At 42.8% G+C, this 26,752-nt stretch overlaps 2 protein-coding genes across 4 annotated transcripts in view; one reads left to right on the plus strand and one right to left on the minus strand.

Moving 5' to 3' along the window:
* LOC102951144 (anthrax toxin receptor-like) overlaps positions 1-12,360 on the minus strand; it is a 57,996-nt gene extending 45,636 nt beyond the window's left edge. For 2 of the 3 annotated variants that reach the window (XM_042960808.1, XM_042960807.1), the window contains exon 1: positions 11,881-12,360. In XM_042960808.1, coding sequence (XP_042816742.1) covers positions 11,881-12,155 — 275 coding nt within the window. In that variant the 5' untranslated portion in view covers positions 12,156-12,360. Of the gene's footprint in view, positions 1-9,857; positions 9,941-11,880 lie in introns of those variants that run through there. The other variant, XM_042960809.1, reaches the window with a different exon arrangement.
* A 72-nt stretch (positions 12,361-12,432) lies between these two features.
* Positions 12,433-26,232, plus strand: ZNF488 (zinc finger protein 488). Its single transcript, XM_015542494.2, has 2 exons — positions 12,433-12,718; positions 24,891-26,232. The coding sequence occupies exon 2, from the start codon at positions 25,049-25,051 to the stop codon at positions 26,018-26,020; it is 972 nt and encodes a 323-aa protein (XP_015397980.2). The 5' UTR covers positions 12,433-12,718; positions 24,891-25,048; the 3' UTR covers positions 26,021-26,232.
* The last annotated feature ends 520 nt before the right edge of the window (positions 26,233-26,752 follow it).

The raw sequence follows: 26,752 nt of genomic DNA on the forward strand, positions 1-26,752 counted from the left end.
CTTATGAAATGCAGCAAAAGCAGTTCTAAGAGGGACGTTTACAGCAATAAACACATACATCAAGGAAAAAGAAGTATTTCAAATAAATCTATCAACTGAATGAATTAGAAAAAGAACAAATTAGAAGCTAAGTCCAGTTTAGTACAGAAAGGAAATAATAAAGAACAGAAATAAGTCAAGATAACAAGAAAAGAATAGAAAAGATTAAGACTTGGTTCTTGGAAAAGATAAGCAAAATTGACAAATCTTTAGCTGAACTAACCAAAAGAAAAAAAAAAAAGAGAAGTCCCAAATAAATAAAATTGTAAGTGAAAGAAGAGAGATTACAACTGATACCACATAAATACAGAGGAACATATGAGATTATTACGAACAACTATATGCCAACAACTGGGCAATCTAGAACAAGTGGATAAATTCCTAGAAACATACAAACTACCAAGACTGAATCAAGAAAAAAGAAAAAACCTAAAGAGACCAGCAATGAGTAAGGAGATTGAATCAGTAATCAAACCCCTTTCAACAAGGAAAAACCCAAGAGCAGATGGCTTTACTAATGAACTTTACCAAACATTTAAAGAATTAATGTCAATCCTTCTCACCCTGTTCTAAAAATTGAAGCAAAAGAACACTTCTAAACTCATTTTACAAGGCCATTATTACCCTGATACCAAATCCAGATAAGTATACTATTAGAAAAGAAAACCACGGACTAAATCTCTGATAAATAAATAAATATATATACAAAATTCCCAACATAATACTAACAAACCAAATTCAGCAACACATTAATAAGATCATACACCATGACCAAGAGGGATTCCTCCCTGGGGTTCAAGGACAGTGCAACATATGCAAATCAATAAGTGGGATACATTGCATTGGTAGAATGAAAGATAAAAATTATATGGTTATTTCAATAGAAGCAGAAAAAGCATTTGACAAAATTGAACATCCATTTATGATAAAAAAAAACACTCAAGAAATTAGGTTTATAGAAATAACACACCTAACAATATAGGCCATATATGAGAGCCCACAAATAACATCATACTCAATGGTGAAAGTGTGAAAGAAATTCTAAGATAAGGAACAAGACAAAGATGTTTACTCTCATTACTTCTATTCAGCACAGTACTGGAAGTTGCAGCCAGGCAGGAGAAAAAAATAAAAGGTATCAGAATTAAACAGGAAGAAATAAAGTTGTTCTATTTCCAGATGACATATTTTATACCTAAAAAATCTTAAAGACCACACACACACACACACACACACACACACACACACACACACACTTAATCAACAAATTCAGCACATTGGCAGGATGTGCTGCCAGAAGCATTTCTATATATTAGCAATGAATTACCTGAAAAAGAAATAAGGAAAACAATCTTACTTACAATAACACAAACAATAAAATATTTATGAATAAACTTAACCGAGGTGAAAACTCTTTACACTGAAAATTAGAAGACATTGATGAAAGAAATTGAAGAAAACACAAATAAATGGAAATAAATCCTGTGCATTGAATGGAAGAATTTATATTGTTAAAATAGCCAAACAACTCAAAGCCTTCTAAAATTCAATGAAATCCTTATCAAGATTCCAACAGCATTTTTCACATATATTGGAAAAACAGTTCTAAACTGTGTATGGAACCACAAAAGACCCCAAGTGGCCAGCCAAAGCAATCCTGAGAAAGAAACTAAAGCTGGAGGCATCATAATTCCTGATTTCAAACTGTATTACATGCTATAGTAGTTAAAAACAGCAGGATACTGGCATAAAACAGACACAGTGATCAATGGGATAAAATTTAGAATCTGCAAAATAAACCCATGCTCATATGGTTAATTAATATTCAACAAGGAAGTCAAAAATATTCAATGGAAAAAAGACTATCTTTTTAATAAATGGTTCAGGGAAAATTGGACATTCTAAATCAAAAGAATGAAACTAGATCCTTATATCACTCAAATTAACTCGAAATGGAGTAAAGACTGAAATGTTAGTGTTAAAAAAATGAAATTTCTAGAAGAAAATGTAAGAAAATCATTTATTGACTTCAGTCTTGGGAATAATTTTTTAGTTATAACACCTAAAGACAAGCATCAAAGGCAAAAATAAACAAGTGGGACAACATCAAGATAAAAAGGCTTTGCACAGAAAAAAGATCAACAAACTGTAAAGACAATCTACACAAATGGGAGAAAATATACGCAAATGATATATTCTGCTAAAGGGTTAATTTCCAAAATATATAAAGAACACATACAACTCAATCACAAAAAAACAAACAATCCAATTTAAAAATGGGTGTATGACCTAAAATGACATGTTTTCTCAAAGATATTCACATGTCCAAGAGTTACAATATAATAATTAAAAACCCAATTTTCAACAAAGTAAAATCACAAAACATAGAAACAGCAGAACATTGCTCATTCAAAGGATCTAAATAAATTTACAGAAATCATCCCCAAGAAAGCCAAGGCATCACACTTACTAGATAAAGACTTAAAAAACTATTTAAAATATGAGAGGAGGCAAAAATAAAGTAAACCAATTTTAAAATGGTAAAAAACCCTGAAGAGACATTTTTCCAAAGAGAGTAACAGGTGCTCAGGATCACTAATAATGAGGGAAATTCAAATCAAAACCACAATGAGATCTCACCTTATATCTGTTAAAATGGTTACCATCAGAAAGACCAGAGATAACAAATGAGAATAAGGAGGTGAAGAAAATCTCCCTGATATACAAATTGAAGGCAGTGTAGTTAGAGGGTTGGTCAGCCCTTTGATATCATTCAGAATGCAATCCAGTTCTTTGAGTAATAAAAAATAATCTTACAAATTATTTCATTATGAGAACAAAAAACTTCTACATAAGTGATTCAAAGCCCACTTATTTTTTTTTTAATTTTTTTACCTCTCTTAGTTACCTAAGAGAGGAGACTACTGATCACTAGTTAACAATTCCAGGAGAGAACCCTAACACTTTTGATCAGTACATCATGGTTGGGAGTCCCCAAGAAAAACCCAATAGTCAAGCACTGGATGGAACAATGTTTTATTGACATAAAGAGACAGAACAAGATGAACTTCACTAGTGGGCATTAGACCCCATACCCAGTGGGCCTCTCCTGGTGGCTTAGGCATGGCAATTGCCCTAAGCATGCATCTCCTGCAACAGTGGAAGGAGCCTTGCCCCTTTCCACAGAAGACAGGTGTAACAGTGGATTGGTCAGGTACCATATGATGCACATCCTTTAAGCAGAGACAAAAGAACATTCAGAAAGTTAAACAAGGAGCAATGTCCTCACTCAAGGTGCTAAGCCTGACACAGGCTGTACGGGTTCTTTATCTCTTTGGAAAAACATGTTCCAGGCTCAAGGTTTATTCTTATGTGGCTGGATGCACATGAGTCTACACACATGAGACTGCCTTTTCCAAACAAGATAAAATATGGAAACACTAATTATTCAACATAAGATTACCTACATTGGGCTGCTTATTACAGAGAACTAAAGCTATTTGGGTTTGTTAATAAACGTGTCTTATGCCACACTGAAAAATTTACTATGAGGAAGAATATACATACTTCCAGAAATTATGAAATTTATTCACAAACTTGCCAGTCTACAGAATGCTGGTATAATAGTCCTTAATAGCTCAATTTTAGTTTTCACTAGAAATTAAAGGACTAAAAATTTGAATCAACATATGCAATTAAAACTACTAGAAATAATAAGAGAAATGACTCTATATAGGGAGAGTAGAATGTATTTTTGTAAGAAAAGGTATGAGGTATGAAAATAAACTTTTGTTAAGGGAAAAGAGTAATTTTGTTCTAAAAGAATGGTCATTTTAGAATGAAAAAAAGGAATGGAAGATTAAAACTAAATGGAAATAGAAAGCAGAAAGTGAGAGAAACATTTTACTTGGTCAAGCTGGTGAGAAATGAATGATTTTATTAAAATATTATAAAATATTTTAAAAATAAGCTTTAATATCAATAGTATACTTATGCAAAATTAAAATGTAATTCTCTTTCATATTTTGAACAGAAAAAGTTTCTTAAACTATTGGTGTGCTCTTTTTAAAATTTATTTATTTTGAGAGACAGCATGAGTAGGGGAGGTACAGTGTGAAAGAGAGAGAGAGAGAGAGAGAGAGAGAGAGAGAGAGAGAGAGAGAGAGAAGAGAATCCCAAGCAGGTTCTCACTGTCAGTGTAGAGCCCAACATGGGACCTGATCTCATGAACTGTGAGATCAAGACCTGAGCCAAAACCAAGAATTGGATGCTTAACCAACTGAGCCACCAAGGCACCCCTCTTGGTGTGCTCTTAATAACAGATTATAAAAGGTTGCTCTATACCCTTGTATAATCTATCTTGAAATCAAATATATTGTGTCTTACCAAAATAATTTCTTGTGCTTCATGCTGTCATTACTGGGTCTTTGATTACTTGGGGGAACTAAGTCTCCTCTACTGAAAGATTTTTTTTTTTGTAAGAGCTAAGATTTTTTACAACTATGTAACTTTTTATGTTTGCCTTAGAAATCTTTATCACTTAAAAAATTTTTATTGTTTATTTATTTTTGAGAGAGACAGAGACAGAATGTGAGTGGGTTAGGGCAGAGAGAGAGGGAGACACAGAATCTGAAGCAGGCTCCAGGCTCTGAGCTGTCAGCACTCGAACTCACGAGCTGTGAGATCATGACCTGAGCCAAAGTCAGACGCTCAAACGACTGAGCCACCCAAGCGCCCCAGAAATCTTTATCACTTTAGTTGGATAGATAACCCAGATGACTTTTAATCAAGTGTTCAAATCTTTTGCTATTTCTTATAAACTTCCCATAATGAAATTCTAAATGAAGTCTTTTTTTATCTCAAATTAACTTTGGGATATTTTGGAGGGTCCCTGGAACATGTCAAAAGTTGTTTTTCTCTTTCCTTATAAAAGAGACATGTTAGACAATTAGGCTAATTTAACATGTCAAATCACATGGGAATGTATGAAATTCCTTAGAATTCTGTTATGTCTGTTATGTCTATGTAGAATTCTGTTATGGTATAACGTTATCAGTCATAATTCTAATTATTATCTTAAAGTTTATGTCAGAAAAAATAAAATTTCCTTATCAATTTCACTGTAATAGGCTCTCATAAGATCTTTAATATTGGCCACTTTTACGTCTTTTGACATTTACAGTTATTGTTTTACTCTCATGCTTTTGCAAAAGTGCTTCCTCTTCAAAGAGATTCATAAAAGGGACTGCCAAGTACAGATTCTGAATAACTTTAATGTCATACCTTGAGCTGGTAATGCCATGAGAATTTTTTGAACTCTAGTGGAGAAACTGATAGATTCATAAAACTTTTAACAAGAATTAACTATATGGAGCACCTGGGTGGCTCAGTTGGTTGAGCATCCAACTCTTGATTTCGGCTTGGGTCATGATCCCAGGGTTGTGGGATCAAGCCCCGCATTGGTTCAGCATGGAGCCTGCTTGGAATTCTCTCTCTCCCTCTGCTCCTCTCCCTGTGTCCCTCTCCTATGCTTGTACACATTCTCTCTCTCTCTATCTCTTTCTCTCTCTCTCTCTCTCTAATAATTTTTAATTTTTTTAACGTTTATTTATTTTTGAGAGAGAGAGAGACAGAGCATGAACAGGGGAGGGTCAGACAGAGAGGGAGACACAGAATCCAAAACAGGCTCCAGGCTCTGAGCTGTCAGCACAGAGCCCGACGCGGGGCTCGAACTCACGGACCGTGAGATCATGACCTGAGCCGAAGTCGGACGCTTAACCGACTGAGCCACCCAGGCTCCCCTCTCTAATAATTTTTAAAAAGAATTAACTACATGGAATGGGACTGAAATAACTGATGAGGATGATTATAATTTTTTATGACTTTGAAACACAGCTGTTTCTTCTACATTTTGTTTTCCATACTTAAGAGGTCCCTTTTCTTCTTTCTTTTAACCTATCTATAACTTATAGCAATTTGGCAAAGCAAACTTTTTTAAACAAAAATGCAATACTGCTGGTTTTTGTACAACATCAGTGTTAGGGGTGCCAACACTCTGCACAGTTGAAAATTCACATATAACTTTTTCCTCCTCTCAAAACTCAACAAATGTGTTTAACATTGTGATTTAAAAGTATAGAAATTACCAAATGACTAGAAGTGAAGGGAAGTTGGAGCAAAGATGCAGGGAAGGCTGGAACAGCAGAGTTCTGGTCTGTTCCCGGCACTCCTCACTCCAGTACCTATGTGAAGCTCATATCATTGAGGTCTTGAACTGAGAAGCACAAAGAAACCAGTTCTGTGAAGGGATTCTTGCCAAAGTGGTGGGTCCAGTCACTGGTCAGAGTTGGCAAGGACCACAGAATAGGAGCTCTTCGGTAGGGAATCTGGGAGAACACCAGGGCAGGATGGCACCAGGCAGAAGAAGCCTGGGCCTTAGAGCAGACAGCAGGAGGGGCGCTGTCCACGGTGCTGACAGTTCTCTGAGGCAGCACCAGGAAACTGGAGGCTCACTGCTTGCCAGAACTTCCTGCAAGCAGAAACTGTACTAGAACCACATAAGAGGGGTCAGGTAGAGCAAGTGACCTAGGGAGGGAGATGGTCAAAGGTACTCTGTCTTCTCCTAGACTCTGCTAGGAAAGAGGGTTCCCATATTCCTGGGTAGAAAAGCCAGGAGTAGGTGTCACTCCAGGATCTAGCTTTGCTAACTTTGGGTGGAGATGAAGAGATGTGTAGTGCCTCTTTCTACGAATGTCTTGCATTTATAAAAAATTCATGTGTAAGTGGACCCATGCAGTTCAAACCCCTATTGTTCAAAGGTCAACTGTATTTCTCTCTTTCTCTCTACCTCATCCTTCTATTATCCGGAAATTCTTGAGTATTCTTACTGTACATAACAATATAGACATTTGCGTAAGTTCAGTGAAAATCTGTTCTTATTACAGGACAAATTTGGGCAACAGCTTAGTTTGGCTTCTTAGACTAAGAAAACTTTTAAAAATTGAATCTAAGTCATTTCCAATTTTAAGAAAACAACATGGACTGTATAAAGACAATCCCTTTAGATATCACCAAAGCTTTAACTGGAATATTCTTGCTGCACATATGCAAATAACTAGACCCAGTTTAATAAGACTAGACATGTTTTGCAAACAAATTAGTCTTATTATGATTGTTTTTGGTAGAAATTGGGGTAATTGTAGAGATGAAAAATATTTTCAGTAAAACCTACAACACACCCTAATGGATATCAGATTCTAAACCTGTTCATTGTCTTTGAGGCACTGTTATCCATTTGTAAAATGGAGTGGATACTAAATTATTCTATTTTTCTCCAATATCTGTCTACAACTTTCCAAATTAATGATCCCAACTTTCTTCCACCCTTCTGATTTGGAATTGCTAAGAATAAAAACTGCCCTTTTCCCAAAGTCCTCCAAACTGAACTGGATAACTTGATATAAACTTCATAGAAATCAACACAATGGCTCATTTACAGAAAACCATTGTGTCTGATGCTGTGTGGACCACTCAGAACAGTCACTTGAACACCCAATAACATCACCAGAGACAATTAAATTACACAAGAGACACTTTGAACCCACATCTAGAAGCCTAATGTCTGGAAGTCTTCTCAATTGGCTGCTCTCTCGACTCAGGACCTGATGTATAGTCTGCCCCAATCATTAACTGTTTCCTTGTTTTCACTGAAATATCTCTTATTAAATATCTGATTGCTCACATGGTATAGGTCTAATTTTGGGATCCTACCTGCAACACTGCCTCTTGAAATGAGACATCACTGTTTAACTGAGTTGGCCTATTCTCAAGACGAAGGGATGGATTCAATGAGATGAAACAAGCTACCAACTCAACTTCTAGACTGAAAATTCTTGGGGAAATTTCAAAGGAGGTAGATAATAGGTAGTAAATTATGCTACCCCCCAAAGTATGCCTCTTTGTTTCAAGGATTATTTCAAGCTGATAAGGTGGTTTTAGAAAATAGGATTTGTTTAGATTCCTTACTGGCTAACAAGGAGGAGTCTCTGCCATAGCAATTACTTCCTGCTGTATCTGGTCCAACACCCCTGGTATTGTAGACATTGAAATATGAGAAATTAACAAACAAGCCACTTAGCTAAACAGGTTGATGCCTCTTGTGATATATTCTTTGATTTATCTCATGCCAACTGGTTTGGTTCATGTGTACCCTGGCTAAGGAACATTCTTTAGTCTCTTGCTGGCTAAGGAATATTCTTTAGTCTCTTGCTATTATCCTCCTGATAGTCAGCATGGTAGTCTCCATGGTGTGCTGTATTCTCTCAAAGGTCTTAAATATGTGTCCACAACCATCATCAATACATCAGATGGTCTCATTGCACTTGGAGAAATAGAAAAAAAATGAACAGATGAATAGCAAAACAAACAATTCTTCCGATGTTCCTGACATCATTACCTACAAGTTTCATGAAAGACAAGAACAACTTAACCCTAATGGTAACGAAAAGTGGCACTAATACTAAATTGTTGGTCAGTCTCTCCTGTATGAGAGGATGACCAAAAGGGAGTAATTATTAAAGTATTAACACGAAAAGCCATTGGACTGAGGTAGCTCTGATACCTTGAAAGCCTACACAGGCAAACCAATCACAAGCAACAAAATAGGCTTTTCCAAATAAGGCTAGTAACTACTTAAACTACAATCATTCAAATAATTTCTTTGATGTTCTTTCATATATTCTCTATATAAACCTTGACACTGGATCCTGTCAGTGCTCCTAATAACTGAGGTTTGGTGTTTCCTGATTCCAATTCATATATGCTCAAATCCTTAAAAATTACAAAGTGTTTCAGTTTACCTTTTAATACTAGGAAAGACAGTGGTGAGCTCCTCTCCAATCCCCAATGCACCCACAGTGGCAATGCCCAGAGTCCCAATGTCCCCAGAATGAATGGATCTTGAAGCTCTACTTCTCTTCTCTACACTAGCCCCTCTTTCTGCATCCATACCACACATGTGGGAGCTGCCTAGCAGTCTGTCTGCCCATTCTCCTTTCACAGGGCACATCTGCCTTAGGTTCCTACATATTTTCCCTAGTCTCTCAGGCCTTCTGGGAATTTCTAAGACCTTCTCTTTTTCACTGCAGCTGCTGCTTCCATCCTTCCTCCTTCTTACCCATGCTTCTCAAGGAATCCAGTGGCTCTAATAAAAGCATAGATCTGATCCATCTCTCCTCTGTTAAAAGCTTTTCTTCTATTGATCCCCAGTTGCCCTTAAGGTGAAGAACACACCTCCTACATGGGCCCAAGGCCTCCTCATTAGCCTGTCCTCTTCCTTCTTCCACTCTTTTTCCTTCTTCCTCCTTATACTTGGATCCTCTGGGATCACCTGAGGGCCTCAGTGCTCAGGTCTTTGCATAGACCAGTCCCTCTGCCTGGAGCTCCCTGGCTTTCATATGCCACTGGCCAATAAGGCAGGCACATGGGAACACTCACTCATTTTCATCCTGTTCAATCTAATGAATGACCAAATTAATAAGGAACCTAATGAATAAGCTGAAAGCAAACCACTCAAGACCTTCCTGCAGGTGACAAATTCCGTTTGTCTTCAAGAACAATCACAGGTATTCCAAGAAAGCTACCCAGCCTTGAAGTCTTTGAAATGAGCTTTGGAATAAGTCACTTCAGAGTATCAATTCTGGGTCCATGTCTTCCTATCTGAGAAATCTGAATGAGGCAATGCCAAACCTTAAGGGCATCATTCCTTCCCCTGAGCAGCTTCCTTCCCTCATCTATAAAATAGGGATAATAACATTTACCTGTAGTTGTGAGGAAGATGCAGTGATGAAGCTGTTTTCCTACCTTACTCTTGCCCCCAGTCTGGGCTCACACATTGCCTCCCCCATCCAATCTGTCTGGATTCCTGTGACCTCTAGTTTCAAATAAGATGCAGAACTTGGCCACTCTTTATTACCACGCCTACCCTATTGTTCTATGCCACTATCATGTCGTCTGTGGACCTCTGTGCCAGCCCCTCACTGGTCTCTGCCTTTTTGCTCAACTGTGATTCACTTAAAACCAGTTCCAATCATACACCTCATCTGGTCAAAAACACTGCCCCTGCCTGAACTCCTCACAATCCTGTCTGTCAGCCCTGACTTTCCTGACCACCTCTTTAGAATGGTACCTTTTCATACCCTTACTTTACACCCTCTTTGGGAGAGAGGGGAGGAGACCAACCCCTATTATCTAATCTTTTGCAGCAAACTAGCTTAATTGACACTGAGAAAACACTGGACTCTCCAGACTCCGTTGCATCACCCTAAAATAGGAAAATAGATCCTGTTCCTCTAAGCAGGAGGAGACCAAAGTGGTCAACACATTGCCTGGCACACAGTAAGTGCTCAATTAATGTTTTTCTCACATGTCCTACTTGTGCAAAGAGCCCTTCTTATCCATTGCAGGGTTGAACCGTACCCACATCGGGCCTAATGGCAGAAATATGCATTGGCAGGAGCACTGTAACAGCATGGCACCTGAGGGGCCCCTTTGGACTCATTACCATCCTCTGCAAAGACTGACCCAGAGAGGCTTTCATTCCTTTACAATGCCCATCCGTCTCCCAAGCCCAATGCCCAAGAGAGAAATCACCATCCCTCTGGGCTGTGCCAAGTATCAATGAGGCATAACCTGCTGAGGACAACTCAGAAGTCCCTCCACAGGACAGTGAAGAGGGACTTATTCAGTGGGCATGGTGGCTCCCAGCTCTGCTGGCTTTCCTTAAATGCTAGTGGGCTGGGTACACAACTCCCCAATCATCAGCCTCCATGGAGAATAGAAGGAATCAGAGGCAGTACAGCCTGGGATGCTGCCATCAGGGCACACATGAAGCCTGAGTCTTGCCAGTCCTACCAGTCTCAGTGCCACTTCATCAAACTCTAGATTCCATCCTCTTTCCAGGAGATTGCAAATGCAAATACGTCCGTACGCTACATGCTGGGGTGCTCCCCACCCCCTGACCCCACGATGATTATGAGGATGACAAAAGTACAATAAATGGGCTCTGGAAACCAAAAAGTGCTATATTGACACTATATTGACAGTCATGCTACTGCTACCACTGAATCAGTAAAGTTTATTCTCAACCCACCAGAGGAGTTGAAAAGGGAACCAAGGCAACCTCTCCAGTCTCTCCAAGCACGAAGATCCACCCCCTTTCCATCAAAGACCATAAGATGCACATCCCAGTTTCCTAAGACAAAGCTTGATCAGACCAAACTGTTGTGAACGTGCACACAAACTGTAACATGGTCTCCAAGTGGCTGAAGAAAAACCAAAACATTTAGCAGCAGGAGAGCAAAGAACTTTCTAATCGGTGACACTATGACAATGCCTAACAAAAGCAACATGGCAATCTCTGTGGCCCTGTAAAAACAGAAATCATTTGGGTAAAAAACAAAACAAACAACAACCAAAAACCATACAGAGTTTCTAACAACTGCTGAGAAGGAGCTCCTAGTAATCACCTGCCTCTCCAGCTATATAAGGGGCATGCAGGCCACAGATCCAGGCCATGCTGATGGGGAGACTGAGAGCCATCCAGCAACTCTATGGTGGCACTTTTTCCTCTCCAAAAGGAGAAGTCCCAGGGAACAAATTTTGGGGACATTCCTTCAGCCTCAGGAACAAGGGGATTGCAGAGGGTCTTATCTTGGGTCTGATCAAGACTGTTCCCACCTCCCCTTTCTCAGAAGCTGGGGTCTACTTGAACCGCTTCATGCTAGCAGTAACCCTGAGGTCAGAGGTGCCCTGAAGAACACCCAGGGTGGGAGGGCTGCTCACGTGTCGACGATCAAGTAGAGATCAAAGGCACCCTCGCAGGTTTTTGGCTTCTCTATCTTGCTCCTGTAGTGCCTGGTGCCCTGGTGGAAGGGTCTCCAGGCTGGGAGACGGTCCAGGAAGCTCCCTGTGCTCAGCAATGGAGGTGGCAGCAGCAGGAAAAGGAGCAGGAGCAGGGAGAGTGCAGGGCCTGGCACCCAGAGGCTGCTGCTCCCCATTTTCTTAGTTGTCCCTGAGGCCCCACTCTCTCCTGGAGCAGGGGGATCAGCGCTGGCCATGCCTGGCCACCACAGGCTTCTGCCTCATCTGCTGTCTCCCCTTCAACCCTGTGTCCTGGAGCCTTGTTCTCTCAAGCTCTTTCTCCAAGGTGCTCTTAGAGCCTCCACCTGGTACCTGCCCTTTGGGCGGAAGAGGCAAACAGCTGGATCTGGGGCAGTAGTCCCACTACCTGAGTGGCCCTTCCCTGCCCCACAGAGACAGAATTCCCTGTGATGTCCCTTATGATGGACAGGAAGGTTGGCATGGTGACTTTGTGACCTGCAGCTCTGCTCGGTGTCCTGCCTGTTGACAACCCCAGGCAGGAGTCATGGGATCTTTGGATGGGGGATAAGATGAGGCCTCCATTTGTCTCTTACCCTAAACCCTCATAGGTGGCCATTAAAATCTCCAAGACTCTGCCTTTTTGTAACTCAAAGAAGGCAGCTGAGGTGGTTTAGATAAGGACATCCCTGTGGGTGTCCAGGAGGTCGATGAACTGGAAGACTACAGTACAGTAATTAATGGTCATGGTGTGAACACTGAAGTCATCCATGGACATGGAAGGATCTAGAAGGCCTAGAAGGTTTGTGTAAACATTCAAAGTTCTTTGTGAATAAGGGACATTCTTGTTATCTACTGCTGTGTAACAAACCACCCAAACGTAGTGACATACAAGAGAACCATTTTATATGCGCACAGGTTCTGTGGATCAGAAATGCAGAGAAGGCTGAATGGGGATGGCTTGTCTGTGCCCCATGGAAAAGCATAGGCCTGACAACTCTTGAGTCAAAAGTGATTGCAAAGAGTCAGTATGAGATGCAAAAAGTATTTAGAAATTCCTTAACTGATTTATTTTGTTTTATTCATTTTTTTGCATGTACAAAACAAGTGTGATATGCACTAAAAATCCTTCTAAGTTTAAAATAGAGCTTTCAGTATGTATTTACAAAAAAGTATAAGTGATAAAAAGCTTTGTGTTGGCAGTTTTATTTTGTTTTTTATTTTGTTTTTGGGGGAGTGGTATTTAAAGCCATGGAATATCTTAAATGATATTTGGAATTGATAGATTGGTATGCATGTCATTAGCATATTAGCTTTTCCTTGTTTGACACTTGCTATTGTCATATTTTTGCATACTCATCTATTGATTAGACATCTCATGGTGGGCTTAATTTGCATTTCCATAATTTCTGATGGTTTTCTGTTCAAGAGATTTGGGGTCATTCATTTTTCTGTTTGTGAAGTGCTTGTTCCTACCTGTATCCATTCTCTGATTCAGGTGTTTATGCTTTTCATATTGATTCTTTGGCATTTCTTATACATTTTGGATTCTAATCCTTTATCAGTTGTTGCAAATATTTTCTTTTAGCATGTGGCTTATTTTATACTTTAAAGATTTGCAGGATTTTGTATCTGACTTAAGTAATTCTCCCCTGTTAAGGTCAGGGTGAGACACACGTTATCCTAAAAATTTTAAAGATTTTAGGGGCGCCTGTGTAGCTCAGTTGGTTGGATGTCCAACTTCAGCTCGGGTCATGATCATTCAGTCAGTGAGTTCAAGCCCCATATTGGGCTCTGTGCTGACAGCTCAGAGCCTTGAGCCTGCTTCGGATTCTGTGTCTCCTTCTCTCTCTGCGCCTCCCCTGTTCAGGCTGTGTCTCTCTGTCTCTCACAAAATGAATAAACGTTAAAAAGAAAAAATTTAAATTAAAAAAAGTTTTAAAGATTTTATTTCACATTGAAGCCTTTGATCAAACTGTAATTAATTAATAAGTGCAATTTGTGCTAGGGATCTTACTCCATGTTTTCCCAAATATATGTCTCAGCACCATCCTTTTCTATTTGTTGACTATTCTATGTTTTTTTCAATGATTTGCACGTCACCTCTGATGTGTTTCAAATCCCATATAGGTGTGGATGTGGTTCTGTGCTCTCTGTCCTATTCCTTTTATCCATCTGTTGGTTTGTATTTATAGTGTCAATACCACACTATCTTATTATAGTATGGATGATCGTTTTATTTTTCCTTTCTGTCCCTTACTCCTGTAAGGAAGGATTGTGTTTCCCTGCCACATTCATAGCAGGCTTGGACTTGATTCCACCAATGAAATGTTAACATAAGTACATGTGCCACTTCTGGATAGAATCCTTAAGAATGTAGGTATGATTCAGGTGAGCACCTGTGTTGTGCAATGCCCTCTTAGAAACCTGAGGTGGATACGTATATGCAGGAGGGTATGGAATATAAGTGGAAAATAAAGTTTGTGCTTTTAAGCTAATCATATGTGGGGGGCTGTTACAAGAAGATAACCCAGCTGAATCTGATACACACAGGGCATCAGTTATTTTATCTAACATACAGAGCTCTACAGCAAGCCTTTGCAGGGCAGGGTAAATCATCCGCCTTATTTTTCTTATGGCCACTTGTTCTTTCATGTACATTTTAGATTCAGCTCACCAATTCTCCACTCCTCCAAACGCTCTTAATATTTTATTACAATAACATTAAATATATAGATACATTTGAAAGGATTTGAATCTGCTATCTAGCCTCCCCTATTGGTAAACATGATAATGTCTCTATTTATTTGGTCGTATTCAACGCCTTTCATATAAACTTCCCTATAAAGATCTTAAACCATTTTGCCAAGTGCCTTTCCCTACAGTGTGTATACATATACATATGTACTTATATATATACATACATACATATACATACATACACATATATTTACATAGATATATATACATATATAGCAGCTCTTGTAAATAGCATTTTTAAAAACAAAGTTTTCAAACTGTTTATTGGTGTTGTGGACAAATGTATTAATTTACTGATTATTCACCTAACTTGCTAGGCTCCCTTATTCTAAAATATATCTGTAGAGTTGTTTTGGTTTCTATAAAAAATAAAAACCAAAAAACACTGTACTGACTAGTTCTCTAATGACATTTGACTGGAAGCTGTGATGGAGGCATTCTTGACTTTAAAAATACCTCTAATACGTCACCATTAAGAATGATATTTATGCAAGGCTTTTGGTGGACATCTATCAGATTAGGGAGTCTCCCTACCCTTCTTGGTTTGCTACAAATCATGAATGAGTGTTAAATTTTATCTAAATTCTCTTTCTGCATACTTTGTGATGAATATAATTTTTCTCCAGTAAGTTATTAATATGATTAACTACATTAATGCATATAAAACCAATTTTAATATTTTATAAATAAACCTGACCAGGCCATGATAATTTTTGTAAATACTGCTGGATTGAGTTTACTATTAGTTTAGAATTTTTTTTATCTATGAACATGAGTGAGGCTGATCTGTAATTTCTTCTTTTTGTGCTGTTCTTAACTGGTTTTATATTAGGTAACAATAGCCTCAGAAAATGTGCTTGGGGTGTTTTTACTTTCTTTCCTTTTGAAAGTAGTTTCAACATGATCCCAACAATCTACTCCACGTATACTTGGTATAATATCATCTCTGCCTAGTGTTTTCTTTGTGAGGATTTTTTAAAACTACTGATATCATTTGTTTAATGTTTACTGAACATTATGGGCTGAGATGTGCCCCCCCCCCAATCTCAATTAATATTATGAAGTTCTAACACATCATGTGACTGTATTTGGAGACAGGCCCTATAAGGAGATGATTCAAGTTAAATGAAGTCATAAGAATATGGCCCTCATCCTAAAGGAACTTTCTTGTGGTACTTTGTTATGGCAGTCTGAGCAGACTAACACACTGGATTATTTTGTGCTTGTATTTCTTTTATCAGTCATTTAGGTACCACATTTTTATAGGAATTTGGATATTTATTTCCACATATTGTTATGAAGTTGTTAAGAATATGTTTGAGTCTTAACTTTCTGCTCGATTTGTGGTTATAGCTTTTTAATTCCTAATATGACTTGTGTCTTTTCTCATTCTATGCATTCACAACAGGGAGAATATTGTCCCAAGGGAGTTAAAATTAGTCTCACAGTTTTTAATTATAAAGCACAGTACATAAAGAGATATACAATAAATCCTTGGTACTAAAATTTCATGAGCCTATAAGGAAAAATGTGTTTGAAAAAGCTCCTGGGGCGGGGGGGGGAGGTTATAATTTAAAAAAAAAAATTGGGAAGCACTGTCTTATTTTACAATCAATTTCATTAGAATATTATTTATATTAACAACTTTTCAAATAACCTTTGGCTTTGTTTTACTATTTTACTATTTTCTGTATTTTTTTTCTCTAATATATTCTCCCTTTCATTTTCTTTGGGTTTAATTTTATTACTCTTTTTCAACTACTTTAGGTCAGTTATTAACTCCTTTATTTTCACCATTTCCTCCCCCATAACATAACCATTTGGGGGCACAAATTTTCCTCTAAGCTTCTCCTTCACTAAGGCTATATAAATGCTCACATTAGGGATTTCCATATTCACCAAAATAAAAGTTTTGCTTTGTGGACCACCCCCCAAAGTTTTAATGTTTATTCTGAATCAGCTTTCCCCACCTCAGATTTAGCATCATTTCATTCCTTTACAATCTTATTTGTGTAATAGGGACTCCAAAACCTGGGGAAAAGCACAGAGCCTGTCACCTTATGTCCCCGCACCCTCTGCCTCCCCAAGGGCGTCCAGAACATTTACAGAGTGACTGAAGGAAGGCAGGCGCAGGGACTCAGGACTGGTTTCCCTTTCAGTCCCTCAATGTCCTTCCTTGGTCTCATCTGCTCTGCACTCCAGTCTCTGTGCTCATGCCCTGTGACCCGCACATCTGGCTGCCACTGCAACAATTCTGGTTACCTGAGACACTTCTCCCATCTCTTCTCTCCTGTCACCACGAGGTCATTCAAGCCCTGCCATAACCGTCGCCCACTCAGAAGCCATTCCCTCCCGTCCCCCAGCCCTTCTTTGGGGCCGAGTCCGTCCCACCCTCCGTGGGTGGGTCGGTTCCCTGCCACCTTCGCTTCCTGGGAGGTCGCAGAACTCACCATGACCTGGCGCGGTGCGGCCATCTCACAGCTGAGGAGGCGGCGAGGCGGAGGCACGGCTCCGCTGAAGTTTGGGAGATTCTCGGGCGCGCTGCGAAGATGCAGTTTGCCCGGCCGCTCAGCGGGCAGGGGAACGACTGCCCGGACGCCCGGGGGACCCGCCGCGGCGGGGCGCAGACCGCGCGCACTGACGTCCCGGCCGTAGCCTGGGGGCCCTCCGACCCCAGCGAAAAGTAGCGGCGTCCAGAGCGAGTGAGCAGAGGCAGGGGCGGTTCCGCCGCGGCCCAGGAGCCGCCTCCAAAGGCACCCGGGCTTTCCGCGCGGCGCGGCGGCCGGCGCCAGGACGCCCCCTCAGGCTCGCCGCTGCAGCCAAGGCCGAGCCAGCTGGCGGCGGCTGGGGTTTCGCGGAGCCGAGCGCACCGGGCGTCCTTACCGCACCCCTGGCGGCGGGTCGCGTCTACTCCCAGGCCCCTCCCGGCATGGTGGGGGGGGGGGGGGTGCCCGAGGCCCCGCCCCGGAGGCGGGAGCAGTCCGGGAGGGCGGGGTCCGGCCGGCCCCCGGGGCTCGCGCGCTGGGTTCCCACACGCGTGTCGCGCGGCGCAACCTGCAAGCGGCCGGGGCTGCCAGCGCGTCTCCAGCGCCCAGAGCGCCGCGGGAGAGCTGAGGTGAGACGCGCCGTCCTGCCCCCGGGACGGGCCGCGAGTGGACGTGGGCGGCGCGATTCATCCCACTTCTACCGGCCTCTCCCTAGGGCAGAATGCTCCGTCCTGCCCTTGACTGCCTGCCTCTTTCCTCCCCTCGGGCGCCTGCTTCCTTGGTCGCGCCCTCCTTTTTTTTCACCCCGTGCCCCCCAGTCCCTGCCTTATCTGCCTCTTTTGTCTCCTTATCTCTTCCTGTTTTTCTCTGTCGTCTATCTCACTTTTTCTTGTCTGTCTCTTCTTCATTACGTATTTCCCCTGTCCTACCCCTTCTTTTCTTCCTTCTCTGTTTCTCTCGGTGGTCTTTCCCTTTGCCCCCACCCCTCCCCGCCCCAAGAATTCCGCCTTTGATTTTTCTTCTCCTAGGTTGACTTTTGGGGCAGCAATTATTTTCATTCATCCATCTATCCATCCACGCATCCTCTCATCCTGTTGTTGCTCTGTCCCTGTCAGCTAGGGCTTGTGCTGGGCACCAGGGTAATGGTGCATCTGCCCCAGATCCTTTCTCCCAACAGATTATATCCAAAGATTCGAGCACGTAACACATTCAGTGTCTGTTTTGGGGGAAAAAAAACCCATAAATGATTCAGTCGTAAATATCTGAGTTTTTATGGTGAGCTGGAAGAAAATACTTGGTTTTACAGACAAGGAATTGATTGAATCCTTTCTTGACACTTGCCTTTAGTAATAGGCACAGACAACACACCGGGAAGCTAAAGCATGCAGAAACATTTAGGGGACATTGGGGCCCACACCTTCCTTCTGGGGAAGTAGGGTAAAGCCAGGTTGGTGGGGAGGGAAGGGGCGGAAATCAGAGCTCAGTTGTGGGAAGACAATAGGGAGGTCAGGGCTTTGCGTGTGAAAACGTTAGCTGAGAGTTAAAACATGAAATTAAGTGTATATTTCTAAAATACATACTTGTCAATGGTGCTGATGTGCAGAAATTAAATTACTGAATCGGACAGTATGTTGAATCAGACAGGCATCTTATAGCAATTATTGTGCCATTTAAAATTAATGTTTTTGTGTACGTTGGGTAGGACCACAGTTGAAAATATTTTAGTATCAAAGATTATCTTAGACACATATTAAGTGAAGAAATCTAGAAAAACAAATCTGACTCATTTGGGGAGAATAAAGTAGAGGTATTGTATGTTAAAGCAATGTTTTGTTTCTTGTTAGCAATGTAATTTTGTCAGAGACATAATTTTATTATTTTATGATATTTTTATGACATCTATAGAGCTGTATGTTCAAACACACATATACACACGATATATATATATATATATATATATATGCACCATATATATATATATATGTATATATATATATATATCTCATATGGTTGTAAAAAGAAAGCCTGTTTATTTTTAAAGCTATTAATTGCCACCTAACACTTGAAGCTTTTTTCAAATAAATAATTTAACCTTTTAGTTTATGATTTTTAATGATTATTCAGTTTATTTGACTTTTCAGTTGCTATGGAAAAGGAAATTTGTCATTACATAAATCACACAAGAAGTAAACAAAAATGAAATATGGAAGAGGATTGGAGTGTGTTTATTGAAAGAATTTTTTCATTTTAAATCAAAGAATGTTGGACAAATTCTTAAGTATATGCTTGGAACTTTGATTCAGGGGACTATTTTCTGCATCAAAGAGTCAAATTGCCTTTTATGTCATTGTACCACTGACTTCCCATGTGTCAAACTTCTGGAGGGGTGGAGTGAAAGGGATGCTTTGCAAATGATTTAAAAATATCATACCTTCTTTGCTTAGCAGATTTCTTTTTCAGAAACCCAGGAAGTGACAAATTTTCTTTAAAACAGAAAATCACAAAATTAAAAAAAAATTTTTTTTCAAGGTTTTGTGTCGAGCTCCAGTGCTTTTAAATTTCTTTTCTTTCTTTCAGTAGGCTGTGTTTCTCTTTTCTAGAAGGTTATGCTGTCATTGGCATCAGGTAGAATCTGGCTGAACAGTTTGATGTACAAGCCATGGACTTACCCTCGAAGGCTGCCACTGAAATTGGTCTACATGGCCAAATTGTGTTAGGACTCCTGCTGACGTCGTTATGGCCCTGATGTGTGGTTGCATCCTGGGAGTCCTGCATTTGGTTTTGCTTGAACACAATAAGCATTGCTGCTGAAGCGGTGCAGGCAGAGCTGGACATAGAGCCTGTGGGGACTGGCTGGGAAGCCTTCCCCTCTCCCAGCTCCAATGGCACTACCAGCCAGCCTCCAGGAAAGCCTGGATAACTCTCCAGTTTTTAATTTTCTCAGGGGTCCAGAGCTAGGAGGATGCATGTGTATTTCCCTTCTCAGGAAAACCCAGGACATCACAATCCATATGTAGAAGAGATGGATAGATAATTATCCTCTGGAACCTTCCTTCAGGGTCTGAGAAGCATCTCCAAAGTCTAGGGAAATCAAATGATTGGAGCACAGGAGATATTATCTTCTCCTGTTTTAGCTAAAAAGGAAGGCAGACACAGGAAGACACTAGCTGGTGATATAAATGGTATCATCGAATAAGATCCAGTTTCTGAGTGAGCTGCAGCTTGGAAAAGCTGGAGACTGGCCAGCTGACATAGGCTGGAGAGTACCTTCAGATCTCTCAGGAAATGAGGTTGCCCAGTTGTTTGCTAAAACCTCTTTCTTATGTGAATGAAGGGGAAAGGAGGAAAATGCCCAGGGCATTTGGTCACTCATTAAACAGTATTGTGCCCTGGTTCCAGGGAGCATGTGAGTAGAGGGAAGGCAGCCATGAGGTTGACTCTGACCCTTTGTACTAGTGTGATAATAATTGATAAATTGATGCTACCTAACACTTACTGAACCAGGCTCTTTAATACTTTAGGTATATTAATTCATCTAATCTTTACAACCACCTGGTGAAGCGGACCCCAGGATGATCCTTTTTAGAAAGGGTCCTTTTTTAGATGAGAAAGTCGTCAGAGAGAGGATCAGCACCTTGCCTATGGTTAAAAGATTGGTAAGAGGAGAGGTGGGTTTGATCCAGACATCTGACGTAAGAGGCCATGCACTTAACCTCTATGTGATGGAAGGCTTGATGAGTACATGGGATGGGCCAGTCATAGCACAAACAGAAAAGTAATATGGAAGAATGCGGCCAGTGTTTCCCAGGTGAAAGGATGATTGGAGTCTGCACTCAGTGCCCTGGAAATGGGTAATAAACAGAGACACACATGCTTATAACACTGTGGGGTGGGTGAGTCTTCATCTCCAAGTGGGTAGCCGTTCCTATGTTGGTCAGTGGAATCCTCACTGTGGCCCAGGAAGATTGAGAGTCTGAGGGAAAAGGATCATGTATGACAGGGAAGGCTGGATGTGGTCACACCATATCAACTTAGGAAACTCAGATTCAGAAGGTTTCAAAGATCATTACTTCATAATCCCACAATCTAAGGGCTCAGAAATGTTGCAAAGTATGGGATTGAAATCAGGTCCACTCAGTAAGAAGACACAGGGTGGCACTGAACAATGTCCGTGTGACTCAGAAGACTATCTTGCTGAGCTCAGACTGAAGAGATCCAAGGAGGACAAGAGAACCCTTCTCAGGACACACATAACAGAGTGAAGAGGACGAGTAAATAGTGTCTGGGTCGAGAGCCCAGAATGAACTGAGGCTATTGAGGACAGTGGAGGGACAGCAAAGGGCCCCTTAAGATTGCATGGGAACAAGGAGAACAAGGGCTGCATACATCCACTGGAATCTCTGGCTGAGAACCGTCTCTAGTGACAAAGGGCATGGGTAGGTCCACATAGGAAGAAGGAGCAAGGCAGCACCAAGCTCCTGTGCCTGTGATCTCCTGACCCGGAACTCACTGGCCAGGGCATGATGTGACCCCAGAGGTGACATCATACATCTGCTCAGATCATCTGAGAGCTGGATCACAGGGGAGGTGCATGGAGCCTGGAGCTGGATGAGACCCAGAGTCTGATGCTGACCCTGGGAAAGGGCCTGTGAGTCCTTCGACAAGAAGAGACGAGCGTCAGGAGCTGGCACAGGCTCACTGGGGACAGGCCACGTCAGGCACACGTCATTTTCGGCTGTGAGAGGCTTCAATCTGGCAACGTCACAGACAGAGTGGACCAGTTAGAGGGAGCCCCAGATAGAATTTTGTAGGACATTGTTTGCACTTGTGTGAGTGACCTTACCCCAGCAGTGCTGATGCATGAGAAAGAGGTGACCCTCTGGGAGCTTGGTCATGCCAAAGGTCCCCAGCTAGTTCAGTACCCTCATCTTCTCCTTTTCTTCTTCTTCTCCTCCTCAATATTATTATTTTTTTTTATTTAAAAATTTTTTAATGTTTATTTTTGAGACAAAGAAAGAGAGAGAGAGAAAAAGAAAGAGCACATGTGTGTGAGGGGAAGAGAGAGAGAGAGGGCTGAAGCAGGCTTGAGGCTCTGAGCTGTCAGCACAGAGTCCGATGCAGGGCTTGAACCTATGAACTGTGAGATCATGACCTAACCTGAAGTCAGATGCTTAACTGACTGAGTCACCCAGGCGCCCCAATATTATTATTATTATTATTATCATCATCATCATTATTATCATGTCCTTTTCTTTCTTCTCCTCCTGTTGTTCTCATTATTATGATTAAGATTTGAATAATAAAATTGATGGAGCATGAAGATGGGTGAATGTCTAACATAATGATTGGCAGAATCCAGGCCCATATTGGTCTAAGAAGCTGGAAGGCAGTGCTGCCTTTAGCAACGTGGCATTTGTCAGGTTGGAGATTAATGCCCTTGGGTTGGATCATGCACTTCCTTTGTGTGGTTATCATGAAAATTCCATGCAATAAGTCATACGAAGCCTTTTAGCATCTCTGGCACGTATTCACTTACATAGTCAATAAACAGTTACTTCTATTCTCATATCACAAAGCATCCCTGGTAGCAAATATTTCATCCTGCAGTAAGATCCCATGTTCTAAATTTGAATGCTGAAAGCAGGGTTGTGACATCTGTGGCTCAGGGCACTCCAGACACTTCTGAAAACTAGGTCTACATGACTGTGGTTGGCAAAGCTGTGAAGACAGCCCAGTAGAGCTGTCTGCAAAGGGATGTGGGGGTGCAACAGGACCGGGAGGACAGCAGGGTGGGCTCCAGCCCAGGCTCGGGGAAGACATTGTATGGTTCTAAAATATAATCTGGAAGGCTGTCTGAGGCAGAGCTGGGTGGAGAAAGAGAGAAGGGTTAGAGAAGGGATGTTTGTGTGTGTATGAGTATTCCAGTGTGAGTGTATGTAAGTGTGTGTGATCATATGTGTGTGTGTATGTGTGTCTGTGAGTATATGTGTATTTGAGTGTGTGAGTGTAGTGTGTGTGAGTACATGTGAGGGTGTGAGTGTATCTGGGTGCGTGTGCATCTTTGTGAGCTCAGAAGCTCAGCAGTGGGGCTTCAAGCAGACCAGCTATTCTTTGAGGATGAGGGAGAATCGGCTTCATCTCAAGTAGTCATACACTGGTAGATCTGGAAAGCACAGTGAGATAATTTAGCATCAGCTCTAGTTTATAGACGGGACACTGAGGTTGAGAGAGGTGGGATGGTCAGTGCAGGGACACTTGGTAGACTGGTGTGGTCGCCTCTGCCTCTTCAAGAAGCATAAGCTAGCACTAAACTTTGATGCCAAAGGCACCCCATTTGAGAATGAATTCAGAAAGGATGTTAGGAGTGGCTTGGACTCCCCTGGAAGCATATAGTTTGGACTCAGAGCTCACCACTTGGGGTATCGTGAGGGCCACATGGGCAGTTCAACCAAAGTGTGCTTTGGGGACACACCCTTGGGTTTCATTCCCAGCAGTGCCTCATACTGCAGAGGACTTCAGACGGGGTGTTCAGCTTTCCAGAACCCATGTCCTCTTCCTCTGTGAAAGAGGGTGACGGTCCTCCAAGTGCAGTGAAGGTGGAAGGAGGTAACACGTGCAAAACACCTGTCCACACTCTTGCCACTGAGACAGAGAGGAGGAGGGCAGGGTACCTGTGCTTCCATTTACAGGTGGGCGGGAGCTGACTTGAACCCAGTGATGTTTATGAATAACAAGCCCGTGGAGGTCCCTGTGAGGAAGGGGCTTGGTCGCCCACTCATCACGGTCCTCCTGGGCCCGAGGATAACTGCTTTCTAACTATGAAAACTCAGAACACTCAGTGGGGTCTGGTTCAGCCAGTGCTGCTCGCCAGCTGGGATTGGGGAGCTTGAAGATGGGTGTCCTGGTTTCAAGAACTGGCTGGTGGAATTGATTAGGGGAGGGCAGGTATGAAAGCCTCCCCAGCAGGGCTGGTGGCACTCTCCCCTCTTCAATGCCACCTCACATGTGGCCGTGAGTGTCTTTCCTCTGAGCCTTGAGCACCTCCAGGCTGAGTGGAAGCTGGTCTCCCTGAGTAGGCCCAGCAGGTTGGCTGGCACGAGAGGACAGTTGACAGGGGAGCAGAGGAGAAGGAAATGGATTAATGTCTGAATGGATACAGGGTAGACTCATGCTTGTTCCAAGGGGCAGGGCTGGGTGGACAGGTGGCTGCCCCCCAGGAGTGGGAGTGGGGCCAGGTACAACCACAGACGTACTCGGGATGCCTGGACATTTACTGTCCAGCTTCTACCCTCTGGCCACCTGTGCTGCAGGAGCTCCAGTCCCCAGGTGCTTGTGCCCTGGCACTTCTGATGCTTCAGAAGAAAAATTGGCATGCTGAGTAGCAAGAATGCTCTAAACAAAAATGAAAACTTTCATAAATCAGGGTGCAAGCACATTAGAGTTGGCAACCAGGTCAGAACTGCCTGGTGGACACCTCGTGTGCCGTGTGAACATGGCAGCTGCTGCCTGGATGCTGGCAGGTGCGGGGCAATGCTGAGCCATGTCCCTGGGTGGCAGGGTCACGCAGTGTGGTCCTTCCTCCCCGACGGAGTCCTGGAGGTGAAAGCGGGTGGCATAGCGCTCTGAGTCAGGGTGAGCTGTCGTGTCTATAGCAGTCAGGATTCTTTGGATGCAAACAATGAAGATGGAGGGCTCGTGTCTCACTGCTGTTGCTTCCTCTCTATGCAGAGTCCTGTGGTCCAAGTGTGGCTGGCCCAGCCAACAGGGGAGCTTTCCAATCTCACGGTTCCTCCCCGGGGCAAGCCCTCCGCAATGCCAAAGCCCTGAAGACTGACAGCCGTTGGAGCATCCGCCTTCTTCAGCTGGCTCACACCCTGCTGGTCGTCATGGCTGCTGGGAAGGGTGCTCTGCAGAGCTCTTCGGCTGAAAACACATGGAGGCTTAGTGAAGCTGACCAGGGCTGGAGCTGCAAGCCAGTGCTGCTGGAAAAAATGAACAACCTGGGCTCTGAGGCTGCCATGGGTGGTGATGGCCGGGAGGAGACCTCTGCTGAGGTGGCACTGTCAGCAACCCCAGGAAAACTCAGACTGGGAAAGCCAATGGCCCAGAAGGTGTGCTGGGAACAGGGGCAGAGTGCTTTCACAGAGGTGCCTCGACTCAAGAAGAGGCTGGAGGGTGTGCAGGCCAAGGAGAGGGAGCATGATAACCCCACAGGCCAGCCTGGTCCCCAGAAGCTGACCCAGGGCACCCCCAGGGACCTGGCTGACAGCAAGACCTCTGTGTGGCCCAGTGGAGCCCGAGGGGAGCAGAAAAGCGCCTTCAGCAAACCAGCCAGGTGTCCAGCAGGGAGACCTGGGCCAACCTCTGTTTTCCAGGCACGTGGACCTGCAGATGCCCTTGGGGAGCTGTTGGGACTCAGCAACACGGTAGATGTCCCTTGTTGGGATCAGCTTTCGAATTCTAAGTTTTTGGTGGGTGATTTCTGGAACCTGCAGACGTTGCCACAAAATGCTCCTCTCTGCAGTGCTTTCCTGGGGGCCCCCACACTGTGGCTAAAGCATGCCACAGCCCAGATGTCCACACCGTCATCATCCTCTTCCACTGCCACTTGGGCCCTGCTGCCACCTACGTTCACCTCCCTGGGCCTGTCCACCCAGAACTGGTGTGCAAAATGCAACCTCTCCTTTCGCCTGACCTCCGACCTGGTCTTCCACATGCGGTCCCACCACAAAAAGGAACATGTGGGGCCTGACTTACATTCTAAGAAGCTGAGAGAAGAGGCCCTCACGTGTCCCATTTGCCATGAGTATTTCCGGGAGCGCCACCATCTCTCCAGGCACATGACTTCTCACAGTTAGCAGGTGGCTGTGGAACAGACCTGTAGATGCAGCTTCTAGCATTTGGCAGTGGGGCGGAGATGGCTCACTGGTGCTTCCTTTGAAAAGGCTCGTCATCGTTGTCTGCAGGGCTGTCTGCATTGGAGTTGATAGATGAACTTGGTCATCATTTGAAAAAGACGGTCCTTGGCTCTGATGTATTTTGATGGAAATAAAGTCATGAGATAAAATGACACACTTTGCTAACCTAGGGTATCAAGACTGCTAGGCACGGAGTAGAGGCCCTGGTCCTGTTCCATATGGAGGCAAGTTTGACACACAGCCTGGGCTTTGGAGGCAGACAAACCTGGATGCTAACCTTTCAGATATTAGCCCTGACCTTGGACACATCGCTTTCACCATCTGAGCCCCAGTTTTCTTCTCTGCAAATGGAGAGGGCGACACCTGTGTCTTAGGGATGTTGTCATGGTTACGTGGGAAGGTGTGTGGAAAATAGCCAGGATGCCACCTGGCACAGTGTGATTCCTGAGTGAATGATATTTTTTATCATTGTCCAGATTAGTAAGCTGTTGTTCCATGACAGAGTCTCAGCGGCAAGCAACCCAAAGCATCTAATTCTCGCTCGAAGGTCTGTGGGTTGGCTGGGTTGGGTTGGGCTTGGCTGGGCTTGGCTCCAGGTTGCAAATTATATTTAGGTTCATGTTCTGTTACTCTAGGACTAGTGGGCTTCCTAGATAATACTTCTCTTATGGT

The sequence above is a fragment of the Panthera tigris genome, chromosome D2 (assembly GCF_018350195.1).
Source record: "Panthera tigris isolate Pti1 chromosome D2, P.tigris_Pti1_mat1.1, whole genome shotgun sequence".
NCBI lineage: Eukaryota > Metazoa > Chordata > Mammalia > Carnivora > Felidae > Panthera > Panthera tigris.

Excerpts from the sequence above, each read along its gene's own strand:
- ZNF488 (XM_015542494.2), top strand. The coding sequence starts at position 25,049 with ATGGCTGCTGGGAAGGGTGCTCTGCAGAGCTCTTCGGCTGAAAACACA.